This window comes from Uloborus diversus, chromosome 8 (assembly GCF_026930045.1).
Source record: "Uloborus diversus isolate 005 chromosome 8, Udiv.v.3.1, whole genome shotgun sequence".
Lineage (NCBI taxonomy): Eukaryota > Metazoa > Arthropoda > Arachnida > Araneae > Uloboridae > Uloborus > Uloborus diversus.
Window position 1 is genome coordinate 9,932,201 of NC_072738.1, and position 14,312 is coordinate 9,946,512.

Below are 14,312 nucleotides of genomic sequence, written 5' to 3' on the forward strand. Positions count from 1 at the left end.
GAAAAAGTTGTATTCAATAAAGGCAAAGTCATCCATTCTAGTTCAGCTGAATTTTTATTTCTCAAAAAGTTGAGCTGGTATAAGTTGATTCTTGGAATCACTAATAAACTTGAGTGTGTTGTACTGGACTTTTAGATCTAGGCCTGGTCCGAGGGAACATCAAAAGTTTTGGGTCCTCCTGCAGCAAAATTGTAAGGTCTCCTCCTCAGAGGCCAACAGTGTATATTTACAATATTAATAAGTCTTAGTGCTGCCGTTTGACTCCTTAAGGCTGCCCCCCCCCTCCCCTTCTGCGGGTACGCAGATGCGGAAACTGGGAAACTTTGAGCCCCCCTGGAAAATTTTGAAATGACCAGGCTGCATATGAGTCCTCAAAGATCAAAATTTATTCTATAAATTTTTGAATACAAAATAACTTATAATTATATCTTTTTTATGTTATCGACCCATTGGAATCTTTCTTCAGTAATATGCAAAAAAAAGTTATTGTTCAAAAAATAAGCACTACAACTTTCTTTTTTTTTAAACTGCTAGCCTTCATAATCTACCAAAGCTTACAGTCCATAAATGGTTAAAATTCCACAATTAGCATTTGATTATGAACCAGCCAATTCAGAATGAACGATATTGAGCAAATGCAAAAGAACAGGCAGGTATTCCACAGCAATTAAAGAAAATGACAAAGCTAAAAGAAAAACCATTTGACACAAAAATAACAACCATAATTTCAAAAAAAAAAAAAAAATTAAATCTATCGGATCACATTGAGAAGAACGCATTTGTTTTTGTTCAGTCGCCCCAGTAAGCGTTCTCCAAGGTCCTTGCGTATCTCCAGCCAGGCGTAATTGGACGAGACAGCAACGTCTTCCAAGGCCGTCTTGCAAGAGATGAGGAGAGACAGACAGAGGCCATCGTGTTCCCCAGTGGGCTCTGCAGAATGTTCCACCGATATAATTCCGTGGGGTTTGTGTGGGGGAGGGTTTGAGCCAAAGAGCACCTGGAAGGAAACAAACAGACAAAATGAGGCACATACCATAAGAAAATAGTTGCAAGCAGGGGAGCCCCAAACTTACATTTTTGGGAGGGGGGAATCCCAATTAGTTGAATGGAGCTCTAAATTTTGCTGAAAGATGACAATTTTGCCAAATATGTTGACAAATCTGTAACTCAGAGCCAGAAAAAGGTAAGTCACATTATGATAATTTAACATTGGAGAGGAAAAACTTTTTTCTGGCCCATGCAAAGGATGGGAGACGCATTCTTTTAACCCTGGCAAAAAATTGAAAGGGAATGTATTTTAATCCCTTCAGACCTGGTGTCCGGTATACCAGACATACACTTTAAACAGCTACTAATCATTTAATAATTGATTTAATTAGTTGATTTTTTTGTATTTGATTCTTTACATTCTACTTATTATAATGTGTGAAATAATTTTTCGTTTTGAGATTGACAATACTGACATATAAGGATTGAGAGATAGAGAGTGGCTCATTTTTCCAATCATGGATTTTCATCTGAAAAGCGAGGTTTTTTTCCTGATTTTTTTAAAAAATATATAATCTTTAATTAATCGTTTGAAACACTTATATTATGTTTTATAATTGTTTGTAGAACATTTTATAATGAAGTTTGTTCGGTATTTTATCGTTTTTGTATATGAAATATTGATTTCAAAAATATAAGTCCGGAATATTGGACGTGCCATAACTCTTTTAATTTTTCTCCTACAAACTCAAAATTTTGTCAATAAGATACCCTTTACCATAGTACACTGTGTACCAAATATCAACATTTTTGGTCCAATGTTTCATAATTCCGACTGAAGGGGTTAAGAATATCGTTCACATGGCTCGATGCGGAATAGGCTTCTACATACAATGCACTAATAAACAGAAAATTGCAATTTTCAGACTCATGTCACTCTGGCTCTGAGGTGCAGAAATATGTTCAGAGAAAAAATAGATTTTACAAAATGTTTTCTTGAAGTTAATGTTCATTTAAATTTACAGTAGTTGATAAATAAGGTTAGACAGAGATAGAAAAATACACATAGAGATTGATTGAGAAATATACAGGGTATTACAGTTTAACCTGCAAGACCTCTATTTTCGTAACCCTTAGTCCTAGATGTACACTTCTAATTGCAAAAATGTTCAAAATCAAATGCAGGGTTAACAGTCTAAGATCCCAAAAGGCTTGACCTACCCTCATCGAGTTTCCTAAAATTGTTACCATAGATGAAGAGCAAAAGTTGTAACAGGAAAGTAAGGTGACTTAACCCTTTAAGCGGTCAATTATGTTTACCAGAAATGCTTCCAAAAAAGGCATATTTTTTTATTGCACTGTTAAGGATATTTATTTGTCTCTTCCACAATATTACTCATGAGTGAAAAATCAATGAATGTTTCATAAAATTGTAGAACATCAGAAGTGTCGTCAAATTGTACGTGCACAGAGGGAATACCAGAAAATTTAAATCGAGGACACGGAACAGGTGGATTTTTCAAATCAACCTCTGTAAAAATTCTTGCAGAACTCAAATCTTCATCACAGCCGAGCTCACTGCACGAGTCATCTGAGGAATAATCCAAATAATTAGAAGAAATATCTGTATCTGTATCAGAATATAGTTCATCATCTAAGAAGATAGTATTTTCGTCGTGTATTCCATCCATAATTTCCATAAGATTCACAAGCACGGCATACAGTCGAACAAAAATTTCAAAGAAAAGTTCCCGCTTTCCCGCTACATAGAAAAACCCGGATGAAAAGCATTTCATTTACATGGACAAGCCACGCCATCTGTTGAAAAATAATAATACTTAATAGTCTCTTTCAATAATGAAAAATGTGGGCAAACCAGAAAAGGAAAGGAGAAAATATCGATGCCTGTACACCGTACGGGCAAACCAGATGAGGCCAATTTCGAGTAGCACGTACACTAGGGTGTAACAAAAAAATGAAAGTCGTTTTTTTAAAACGCATACCCTCTTATTTTTTTCCTTTTATATCAAAACCGTTGGAAAAAAAGTTTCATGCAATTTGAAGCACGGTAACCCGTGCCGACTTGCGCCTAAAGGCCTAAACGTGTAAATAGCACGTGTATTCATATAAGCAAGCGAATGCTGGCGACGCGATACTTTGCAAAGCTCAAAACAGCTGTGAATAGTGCACAGAAAACAAATGAAAACAGAAAAACATATGTTGGGGGGAGGGGGGCTTATCCGTAGTAATTTGCAAACCGTCAAACATGTCAGTACGAATACATTCCGGTCAGCGAGCGCAGTATAGTCCTTCCATAGGTAACGAAACATGGCAGTGGAACTGCAAAGTTTGAAAAAAGGGATATTTTTAATAGGAGTCGTAAAACAACAAACTACGGGCTTGAAACTTCCCTCTAACAGACAAGTTCTGTCGGTTTTGTTTTATAACATTCGAGAAGTAAATTTAACCATCAGTGAAAGTGCAAATGTCGCTATTCGGGAATGCATCATCTTTTGGGAAAAGGCACGCGTTCCCACCAAATCGTTGCTAAATTGTGTGAATAAACTTAAAAACCTGTATCAAATCTAGAGAGACTTGCAAAAAAATGCAGAGAAACTGCAAGAAGTATTCAGGCAGCGCCAACAAGAATTTTCAAGTAATTTAAACAATTTATTCAATATTGCACATGCTGATGCACTTCGGTTAATCAAAATAGAGGAAGATGGGACTGTTGCCTGCTTTGAGTGCTCAAAAATCAAAAGAAGATCGCTTATCTATAGTTATTTTATATGGATGTGACGGAACAACTCATTGCTGAGTCTAAACTGGATAATTCCACAGGAAAAGAACAAACAAAGGCTGTTTGAAAGGCAGTTTTAGATTGGAATCTCGAAGACAAAGTTAAGTTGTGATATTACAGCTTCCAGAACAGGTCCTTTAAGTGGTTCTTGCGCTATTCTTGAGCAAAAATTTGATGGAGAAATGCTTTCCTTTGCTTTCCGCCATCACATATATGAACTGATCTATCCCACTAAAATACAGTGCTATGGAGGAGCTGCGGAGTTGTTCCGAACTGTACCCTAACTTGGAAAATTTACTTGACTTTTACCGTGCTGAACTTACTAATATTACGCTCAGGGATGACTATCAAGAGTTGACAGAACTGCCTATCATATTTTTAGGTGGAGATACAGAAAATGAATTTAAAATAAGACCACCGGGAGTCATGCACAAAGCTCGATGGATGGCTTGAGCGATTTACTCCCTAAAACTATTATATTTAGTTCACAACTAAAATTAGATGCGTAGGAAAATGAAGCATTGTTTGATGTCTGCTTTTTTGTAGCGACAATATACGTGAAACCATGGCTTCAATGCATTTTGACAGTCAAAGCACCCAAAAAAGATTTGTGCTTTTTGATAAAAGTGTACGAAAATGTGGATCCAATTATCTCAAAAGCTGCTCTGCAAAAATTCATCCAGCTTTTATGGTATGGTCAATAATATTTCATTCCTTTATGTGAAAAAGACTGTCTCAAAGCTTAGTGCAGTAAACGATGCAGCTGAAAATGATGCAGAACTTTCATGGTTTGCTAACAGCTGATGAGGAACAAAAACAATCTGTTACGTTGTGTTCAAGAGCAGAGGATGTTCTATTCTGACTGCAAAAAGCAAACATTGAATTAAAAATATGTACAGTAATGTTTCTTTTAGTCTAATATTGTTGTAAATATCTGCTTTAAATAAATTGATGTCGCGTGTAGTAATGAATTATGCAGTTAGCAATTTTTCCACTGCCTTACAGGATTTTAGGTCCAACTTTGACCTCAAGTCGGCACGGGTTCCCGTTATTTAATTGCAATGGAACTTTTTTCTCATGTTTCTGAGGTGAAATGGAAAAAATTTGGAGGGTATGCGTATTCGATTTCACAAATTTTTTTTTCGCCATTATATCTTGGGACACCCTAACGTACACTGTACGGGCAAACTGCTTAAAGGGTTAATACATGAAATATAATACATTAATACAATACAAGTTAAATAAAACATAAAAGTAAGAATTTCTACCTCTTTCACGTGACCTAATCAGGGTTGCAAGGGGTTGAAAGGTGCCTAAAAATGAGTAATTTGCCCTCATCGAGTTTCCGAAAATTGTTATCATAAATGAAAAGTAAAAGATGGAAATAAAACGCTTAAGTAAGATTGCCTACCTATTTCCGGTGCCTAAGCAGGGTTGCCAGAGACTAAAAAGTGCCCAAAAATGAGTAATGTACCCTCATTGAGTTTTCAAAAATTGTTGTCATAAATGAAGAGTAAACGCTGTAAAGAAAACGTTAAAGTAAGGTTGCCTACCTGTTGCGTGTGAACTAATCAGGGTTGCCAGGGGCAAAAAGGTGCCAAAAAATGAGTAATTTACCCTCATCGAGTTTCCACATAAGTTATATTTAAAAAATATAGGTAAAAGTTTTATCAAAACCGATTGTATGGGGTTGCCTAAGCAAAAGTGGTGCAATCATAGGGTTGCGTTGTTCGAAGTTTCAATATTGAAACTTGAAGAATTCAATTTCTATGTAACTATATTAGAATCAGCTAATAATTTATTCAATATTAATGCTTGAATATTCACATTGAATAAATATTCAATATAAAATATCCCTTTGACAATTTTTTTTTTTTTAAATATTTTCTCACAAAATACAGTTTTTCTAAAAATATAGTTTTGGACAAGATGGCAAAAACCATGGTATTTACTGTAGTGTACAAAACCTTGCCAATCCTGCATCTTCATATGCAGATGGTGAAATCACAAAGTAACTTTAATTTCTTACAAAATCTTTTAATTTTGCAATTTTCTGAAAATTTTGACAGATTTAAGACTTTATATTTCAATGAAAAGGTGGCGAGGTAAAATAACTTTATGTCAAAAAAAAAAATAAATAAATAAAAAGCCAATAACATTTTCAATTGCTTTGTACTTCATTTTTTTTTTTTTTTTGTTATTACACTATTTGTGTAGTTCCCCGATAAAGATGAGATGGAAGATGGCAAATAAAGAAAAGCTGTGTGTAATTTAGACTTTTTTAGTCAATGGAATGTTTGACACTTTGGATTTAAAAAAAAAAAATAAACATGCAAATGTTATACTTTAAAAACTCCCCCTCCCCCCTCTCTTCCTGAATGCTAAAGTACAAAGCGTAAAACTATACTTGATTACATTTTTGAGGAGCATTTTAGATCTTCAATGCTTGAAATATGTTTGTAGAGGTGTTCAAAACTATCTCTGGTTATAGATATATTTACAGTCGAACCCCTGTGTATCTTGAATTTCACGGGATAGAAGAAAAATTTGAGATAAGGAGTTAGAGATATAGACGTTTTGATAAAGTTATGAAAAGTAACCAAAATTAAATAATTTAAAAAACCCTGACTGAGTCGTAAATGTAGTATCAAGAGAGAAAATTAAAAAAACCTTTTAAAAGCCTTATATTAGGCTTACAGTCAATAAGGCCTTCCATTCAATGTCTCATTGGCTATTAACGAACTCTGATATTTAAGTAAAAATGTCACTCATGCTTATTTTATAAGTAGGTCAGTGTGTATGTGAAATCTGGATTGCAAAGATTCGAATCTTTGCTGTTGAAGATCCGTTTTATGAATCTCGAACAATGTATGGAAAATCTGAACTATATGAGCATGGAAAATCGACGAGAGAATTAATAGAGTATGATGTCAAATTATTTCCTGCACGAAACAGCAATGGAGTGCCTTGCTAATTAAAGTGCTGATTGACAGAAACGTCTTTTAGCTAACAAGCCAGCAAGCATTTCTCAATCTAATCCAATATCAATAAGGGATTGGTTCAAATTAACTAATCAGTTTGCTGTGTGCATTATTGACGTTTTTTGAACAAACACATTTTTATGTCTTTCAGACACTAAAACTTCATTTTAGGTGTTAGACTTCCTTATATATTATCTTTACTAATAATAAAGCTGAAAGTCTCTGTGTCTGTCAGGATCTCTGTGACGCGCATAATGCCTAGGTCGTTCGGCCAATTTTCATGAAACTTGGCACAAAGTTAGTTTGTAGCATGGGGATGTGCACCTCGAAGCAATTTTTTGAAAATTCGATGTGGTTCTTTTTCTATTCCAATTTTAAGAACAAAATTATTATAAATTATCATAACGTGGAACCGTAACATGGGCACAAGCCAATTGGCGAGAAAATTCACCATACATTATTTGTAAATGTACAGACGAACCAAAAGACCTTTTAATTTTCTACTACGGGCAAAGCCGTGCGGGTACCACTAGTAGAAAATATATTGCAACTGTAACGAAAACCCTTTAAAGAGGCCACCCCCTCTGAATGGCAAAAAATTTTACCATATGCAGAGGTGTCTGCTCAGAGAGGTTTCACTGTATTATTGAACATTTTTTTGAATGACTTGTTCTAACAACACATTTTACTAATTTTAATGATTATATCCATAGTATGTTTACACATACCTTTTAGAAGGAATTTCTTTCAATGGCCGTCTTTCAAATATGCTGAAATTTTTACTTTCTCCTCAATAGAAACAATTGACACATTGAGACAGGATAACCCAGAGAACATTACAAAACTACTGTTATCAATGACTGGAAATTAAAACTCACATGATACTTTTTTATTTTTTAACTAGTGGTACCCGCACGGCTTTGCCCGTAATAGAAAAATTAAAAGATCTTTTGGTTCGCCTGTATATTTACAAATAATGTATGGTGAATTTTCTCGCCAACTGGCTTGTACCCATGTTACGGTTCCACGTTATGACAATTTCGTATCTCGCCAATTGGCTTGTGCCCATGTTACGGTTCCACGTTATGACATTTTCGTAATTTACTCATCCATCTTATGATATTTTTGTTCTTAAAATTGGCATAGAAGAAGAACCAAATCGAATTTTCGAAAAATCGCTTCGAGGTGTACACCCCCATGCTACAAACTAACTCTGTGCCAAATTTCATGAAAATCGGCTGAATGGTCTAGGCGCACAGAGATCCTGACAGACAGAGAGACTTTCAGCTTTACCCTTATAGAGTTCTTAAAAAAACTTGCCCCTGTGGCATAGCTTTCCCTAGGTTACATGTCACACAAGATTTGGTTGAGTGTATGACTGCTAATATTAGAAAATATGCTTTTTGCCTCCAAGTTCAGTTGTTGATAAAGATCACTGGCATAGCTGCCAACATGCCAACTTAAAAAATCTTACAACGTATGTGGTAGCTATATTTCTACGCGTTTTTGACCATTATAAAGCAAGGTATTAAAATTTAAAGTATTATAATATTTTCAAATCCTTACCTTTACTTGATCTGTGCTTTTATAAGCAAAAAATAAATAAATGAATTTAAAAATAAGTAAATAAACAAACTTTTATTTCTTTGAACTTAAACTTTGAAAAGCTGCTGACTTTGCAGCTGTCAAAAACTTGTTCAAAACAATAGTTTTTTTTTTTTCAATTCTTACAGATTAAAATGTTCTCCATGCTGTTGTGCGCAGTTCTCGCACAAATCATGCAAATACTGCCAAAAGACCGTGCAATCATACAAAACATCCGAAAATCTTACAATGTATGGCTAAATCGCACAAGTTGGCAGCTATGCACTGGGTACCAAATTTGAATTGACAGTATAACCAATATAGTGGTTTTCTCTCTTGGAGGAAACCTCTTGGGGATTATAGGGGTTATAGAGGTTTATAGGATAGGTTTTCAGGCAAATTTATTCCTGATAAACATGGAGGAAAACATTGAATTTATTCTGCAAGTGCAGAGAAAATAAAAAACGACAAAGAAAGGTTTTCTAGATAGGCAGGTTCGAGATAAACAGGTTTGACTATTTAGTTTTTAAGATTAGAAAAATGTAAATAGATAGGTCAACACCAGAGATATTGATATAGACTAAAAATAAATATAATAAAATGAGTTATTGCAGCTATTTTTTTTCCAAGCAGCTGCTGAAGTGTTTTGTACAAAAAAGGTGAATGGCATACGAAGCAAATTGTGCAAAAAGACCAACTATAGCTGCCAACACCAACACTGAAAAGCTGAAAACAAGGGAGACTTATGTCTAAAATCCGGGTTGTATGAACAAACTTTGTGACAAAATTTTGAGTGCAAAAAGGATTTTTGAAACACAAGTAGGGGTTTTTAAAATTGAGCCTGTGTAGGATCAGAAATTCATAAATCAAAATTACTATTTTTACTTCTTGAAGTTCAAAAAAAATCTCCATATTTAAGGTTTGAACAAAAATTGTTAAATTAGGCATTAGTTTATTTTCTCTTATAAGGAATAATATATTATCTTTGCAGCATGGAAAAATTTTAAAGGTTTGAAGAAAAATTGGAGACACTTTACTGCATCTTTTGTGAAATAGAGGTAGGTTTTACAGATAAGTAAAATGAAGTTGACGTGCTTAAAAAATGATTGGGCATATACAAGGGTGGTATGTTTTTAAAAAAAGTACCGTTTTGAAATAAAAAAGAATAAATGCAGATAGAGCAAAGACATTTATTGCACAAAATCTACCAGCCTCACACTATTTTTGGACATTGCTCTCGTGATTTTTCAAGCATTAGTCATACTGTGATACAAGTTTTTGTATACCTATTCGTAAAAAGTTGACGCCTGTGTAGTCAACCATAGACTCTTACAGGGCTTTGGTTGGGAAGGTTTTGGACATTCTCTGGACTGCCCCGACCTTGCTCGCAGCAACTTTCATTTATTTAGGCATCTAAAGTCTTTCCTTGGCAGTTGATGGCCCAATATCAATGATGAGCTCAAAGAACAAGTTACCCCATGCAGGGGTCGAAGTGGTCCTATATATCCTATATTTCCTACATTTTCAAAAAATATATGAAAATCGTCCTATATTTCCTATATTTTTGGAAAATGTCCTATATTTCCTATATTTCTGTTTTCATCCCATTTATTTCTTTAAAACAACAATAAATAAACTATCTGACTTCGGATTTTTCGTCGAAAGTACGCGTGCAAACGAATTTCAAATTAAAAAACGCAACTCACTAAATCCTGCAACAGGCATCTTCTCTCATTGGTTACAGCAACATGACGTCACTGTAGTGGGTGGAGTTTCGAGAACAATTTCTGAAGTGGTTTTAGAATTTTGCGTTTGGCAACAGCAGTTTGCTTTGTTTTCCAGCGTGGTTTTTTTTCGGTTTTTGTTTTCGCGGGTATATTTTTGTGTCTCTGCATTTTCTGGTCGGAATGTTCTGATAGTCTTTTTGCAATCTTTTCTTTTTGTGGAATTTTATAGAACAAAATATCTGTATATTTGTGCTACAAAGCATTGGTTATTTAATGTTAGTTATCAACACAAAGACGGTTTTTATTTATTTATATAAGCTATGTTTGTGACACTTCTATCCCTGCAAAAATTGTGAGTTGCTGTGTTAATTATCAATAAATTTCACTTTGTTCTTTTTTTTATTTAATCTACAAATTACACTTTTTTCAAAAATTATTCTTTCAACTACAGGAAAGTCATTTCAGGTGTAAGTTATAATTTTGTTTGAGGGTTTTTTTTTTTTAAACAAAATCATTGTTAAGAATAAATAAATAATATGTATGTATTATTTCTTTTTTCATAGCGAAACTATTCATAAAATGTGTCCTATATTTGTCCTATATTTTTAGGGAAAATGTCCTATATGTGACAAGTCGATCACTTCTACCCCTGCCCCATGGATGACTACAAAGGCGACAACTTTCTATGAACAGATATACAAAAACCTGTACCACGCTATGATAAATGCTTGGAAAATCATAGAAGCAAATGTCAAAAAATAACGTAAGGCTGGATGATTTTTGTGAAATATATAAAATATAAAAGCAAAAATACCTGAATATATTTTCTCAACGTGGAATGTATGCTTTTTGCAGGGTTAATTTCACATGTGGGAAAATGGACATTTCCTTTTTCAGATATTAATATATGAATTCTATTGCTGAAACATAAAAAGAATGAAATTTATAAAACATATATATTTTCAACGTGCTAAATTTTAGAAAACATTTATACAAACGAATAATTTTTACTGAAATTTTGTACGGAAGTAAAACATAAAGCTGCACTTGTACACAATTCTTCAACATTTGATACTTCTTTTAAAGATAAGTTAAAAATTTTACACAAAATTGCATGCAAATGAATTTTGTTTTTCGTTGTTGATTACACATATGAACTTTATTTTCTGTTTTCTTGATTAGAGGGAGCTTTTAACTTCAATTTACATTGATGAAAACTTTGTAGAATATGCACTTATATTTCATTAATTTGCCCCCCTATAATAAACATTAACCCCCCATTAATTTAACCCCTATTTGCCACCTGCGGTGCTCAATGCTGCCAACAGTAGGTGACAATTGATGATTTTAATGCTTTTACGCCTGGCTGGATGTCCAGTCTCTTGAGGTTTAGAGAGGTGATACAGGGTGGAATGGCTTCTCTTGGATGTGCTGTATTCAACAGTACCAGTATCGACCTGGCAAACATTGCCAGAGGAGATAGAGTTACAGACACACACACAGACATACATGCACAGGTTTCAACAGAATAAATTAGTTGCGCCGCCCGGCTTTGCACGGTATATCTCGAAAATAAAAGTTACATCAAGTGACGCATGTTCAACAATCAGGCTTGAACAAAAAAAAAAAAAAAAAAAAAGTAAGTAAAATTTTGCACCAGATTGCGGGAAAATAACCAAAAAGGAAACATTTTAAATTCCCGGTTACAGGAATTTAAAATATTTCCTTTTCGGTTATTTTTCCGGTTACAGGAAAAGCCTCAAAACAAAATACAGAATTTTATCTGTTCATATTTGAGAAAACAGATGGCAACAGATCTTTCGTCTCAACGATTTCTCCACTCTACAAATTTTAATAAAAGCATTGTTACAGTAAGTTGAGATGAAGCACTGAATAATAACTTGAATGGTGGAAAGCCTTCTAAAAATAGGGATTTTATGTCGAAATCTAAGTGTCATAATTAATACATAAATTTCAAACATTTATTCATAATTAATAGTTTTTAATTGATATCTCCACTAATTATTAGCGGAGGATTATGTTAAATGGCCAAACATAAAGAAAAGAAAACTACAAATCTATCGATACCTAGTTGGATGGTCAGTTCACTGGTGTTCGGGAGAAGTAACTTGAACATAGATACATACGCTAAGTTTTTAATTATATAAGATAAGCTTTTTTTTTAATCTTCAAAGTTTAAAGATGAGGCACTTTCTCTGCCTCAATAAATAAATATTATAAATAAAATTTAACAATAAAAGTTGTTCTTTAATCAAAGTGAACTTTTTGCACATAGAAAACTGGTTGTCTTATTAATCAAGTGTATTAGTAAATATTGTACATTAGTTATACATAACAAAAAACATTAGTTACAAACGTGGAAACTTAATTTCTAATTACACTTTAAATCATTGTTTTAATTGAGTGCTAATGTCCCTAGAGAGTAATTACTAAAATAATAATTTTGAACGCTATAGCAAAAATATTTATTGGATTTTGGAAAGAACTGTCAAGTCATAGTAAAATTGAATTGTTCCCAGAAAACTACATAACAACGGATTATAAACAGAAATCAACACAAAACAGTAAGCATTACCGAGAGAGTAATATAATTATTGAGAAATTCATGCGCACTTGATGAAAAGACATTTGTCGTTGGAAGAAATTTTTTACAAAACAGTAGCATGAACAATGGCTTCATAACAGTCATCCCACCCTTAAGCAGACTGTTTTGTAGTGTTCTACAAAAGGATCTTTATCTGAACAAAGATGGTCTAGGCAGTCATAAGAGGTATAATGGTAATTTGCAATCAACTTACATTAGAATAAGTACTAAACTGAGGCTATAGCCTTATAACTAACTAAAATTACAAATAAAAGTGCAAAAAGAGAGAGAGAGAAAGAGGTAGAATCGGTAAATATTCATTTTCAGAGTAGCAGATTGAGACTCAACAGTTAACCTCAAAATGGCCGAAAATTTGTTGCATTATACTCTATTCTTGTCACTTTTATTTGCACTTTTAATTATGTTGTCTCATTTTACTACTCATATTTTAGTACAAAAATTAAACTGTCTAACAAAAAATATACCACAATGAACATGGGGTATAAGGGGTAAAGAGGTGTATTTAGCAACCAAATATTTGATTTAGAAATTCATATTTGTGAACTTAGGTGCAAGATTTAAACTATAAGCAAGTTAAACAGCAAAAATTCTTGAATAACTACTTCAAAATTTGACTTGAGAGAAGTATTCATTATTCAAAAATTTATTTAAAATTATGAAATTGTTGTAACTACAAATAAAACCATTTTTATTAAGACCATTTTTAGCATTAAAAACAAGTACTTCTTGAAAAGCGATTTCACATTTTATTAGCAGCATATAATACCAATATAAAAGCTTTTCAAAAATACAAAACTATAAAATGAGAATAACCAAGTAGAGGCAAAACATATTGACAAAGCTGCCATACTAATCACAGATGTAACATCGGCCAATTTCATCGAGATTAAGTTATTATCAAGAGGTAATTCATTGCTACATATTTTATCAAAATACAACTTTTAAATATGGAAATGGTACTGTAAAACTTCATTCTGTGTTCTTCTCAGATAAAAGCAGATTCCAAGCCTTACTGTGATCTCACTCTTATTACGATAAACCTTTGTATTTGGCAAAAACTGTTCATGTTTGGAAGAAACTATCAGGACCACATTACAAGCAAAGAGCGACAAAAAGTGTCAGTGTGCATAAAATAAAAAATGAAATAAAAATAGCATGCAATTATGAGAAGCATATTGCCGCCAGTAAGATAAGTAATTTGTATATTAAATAAATACCATTTTTTTTTAAATAACATATTTTATAACATGTTGCATGACATTTAGATCACCCCTAATAAATAAGTTATGTTCATTGGCAAAGTTTTAGTAATATCTTGCTTGAATGGGATTCAGTCTAGTTGACCCAGAGTCAAATCTCAAGCGCCCTCAAATTTTCCTTTCAATTACATGAACAACCCCAAGCAATTCTGAAGAGATCTTTACAAGTAAATGTGGATGTATTGTATACCACTGGTGTAGACAGAAAAAACTTGAAATAAAGAACATATTCTTCAATAAAACATTTGAGTTGATCATAATAAAATTTTCTTTGCTAAGTTGAAAACAAATCTAACTATAGTACAAAATACAATTTTTAAATTTTATAAAAATGGTTTTCAAATTAAA

At 33.2% G+C, this 14,312-nt stretch overlaps 1 protein-coding gene across 1 annotated transcript in view; it reads right to left on the reverse strand.

Annotated features, from left to right (window-relative positions):
* Positions 1-751: 751 nt before the first annotated feature.
* The window catches only part of LOC129227688 (8-oxo-dGDP phosphatase NUDT18-like), an 82,530-nt gene continuing 68,969 nt past the window's right edge, over positions 752-14,312 (reverse strand). Inside the window, exons 5-6 of the mRNA XM_054862281.1 lie at positions 10,894-10,999; positions 752-997 (exon numbers count right to left, since the gene is read on the reverse strand). Coding sequence (XP_054718256.1) covers positions 752-997; positions 10,894-10,999 — 352 coding nt within the window. The remainder of the gene's footprint in view (positions 998-10,893; positions 11,000-14,312) is intronic.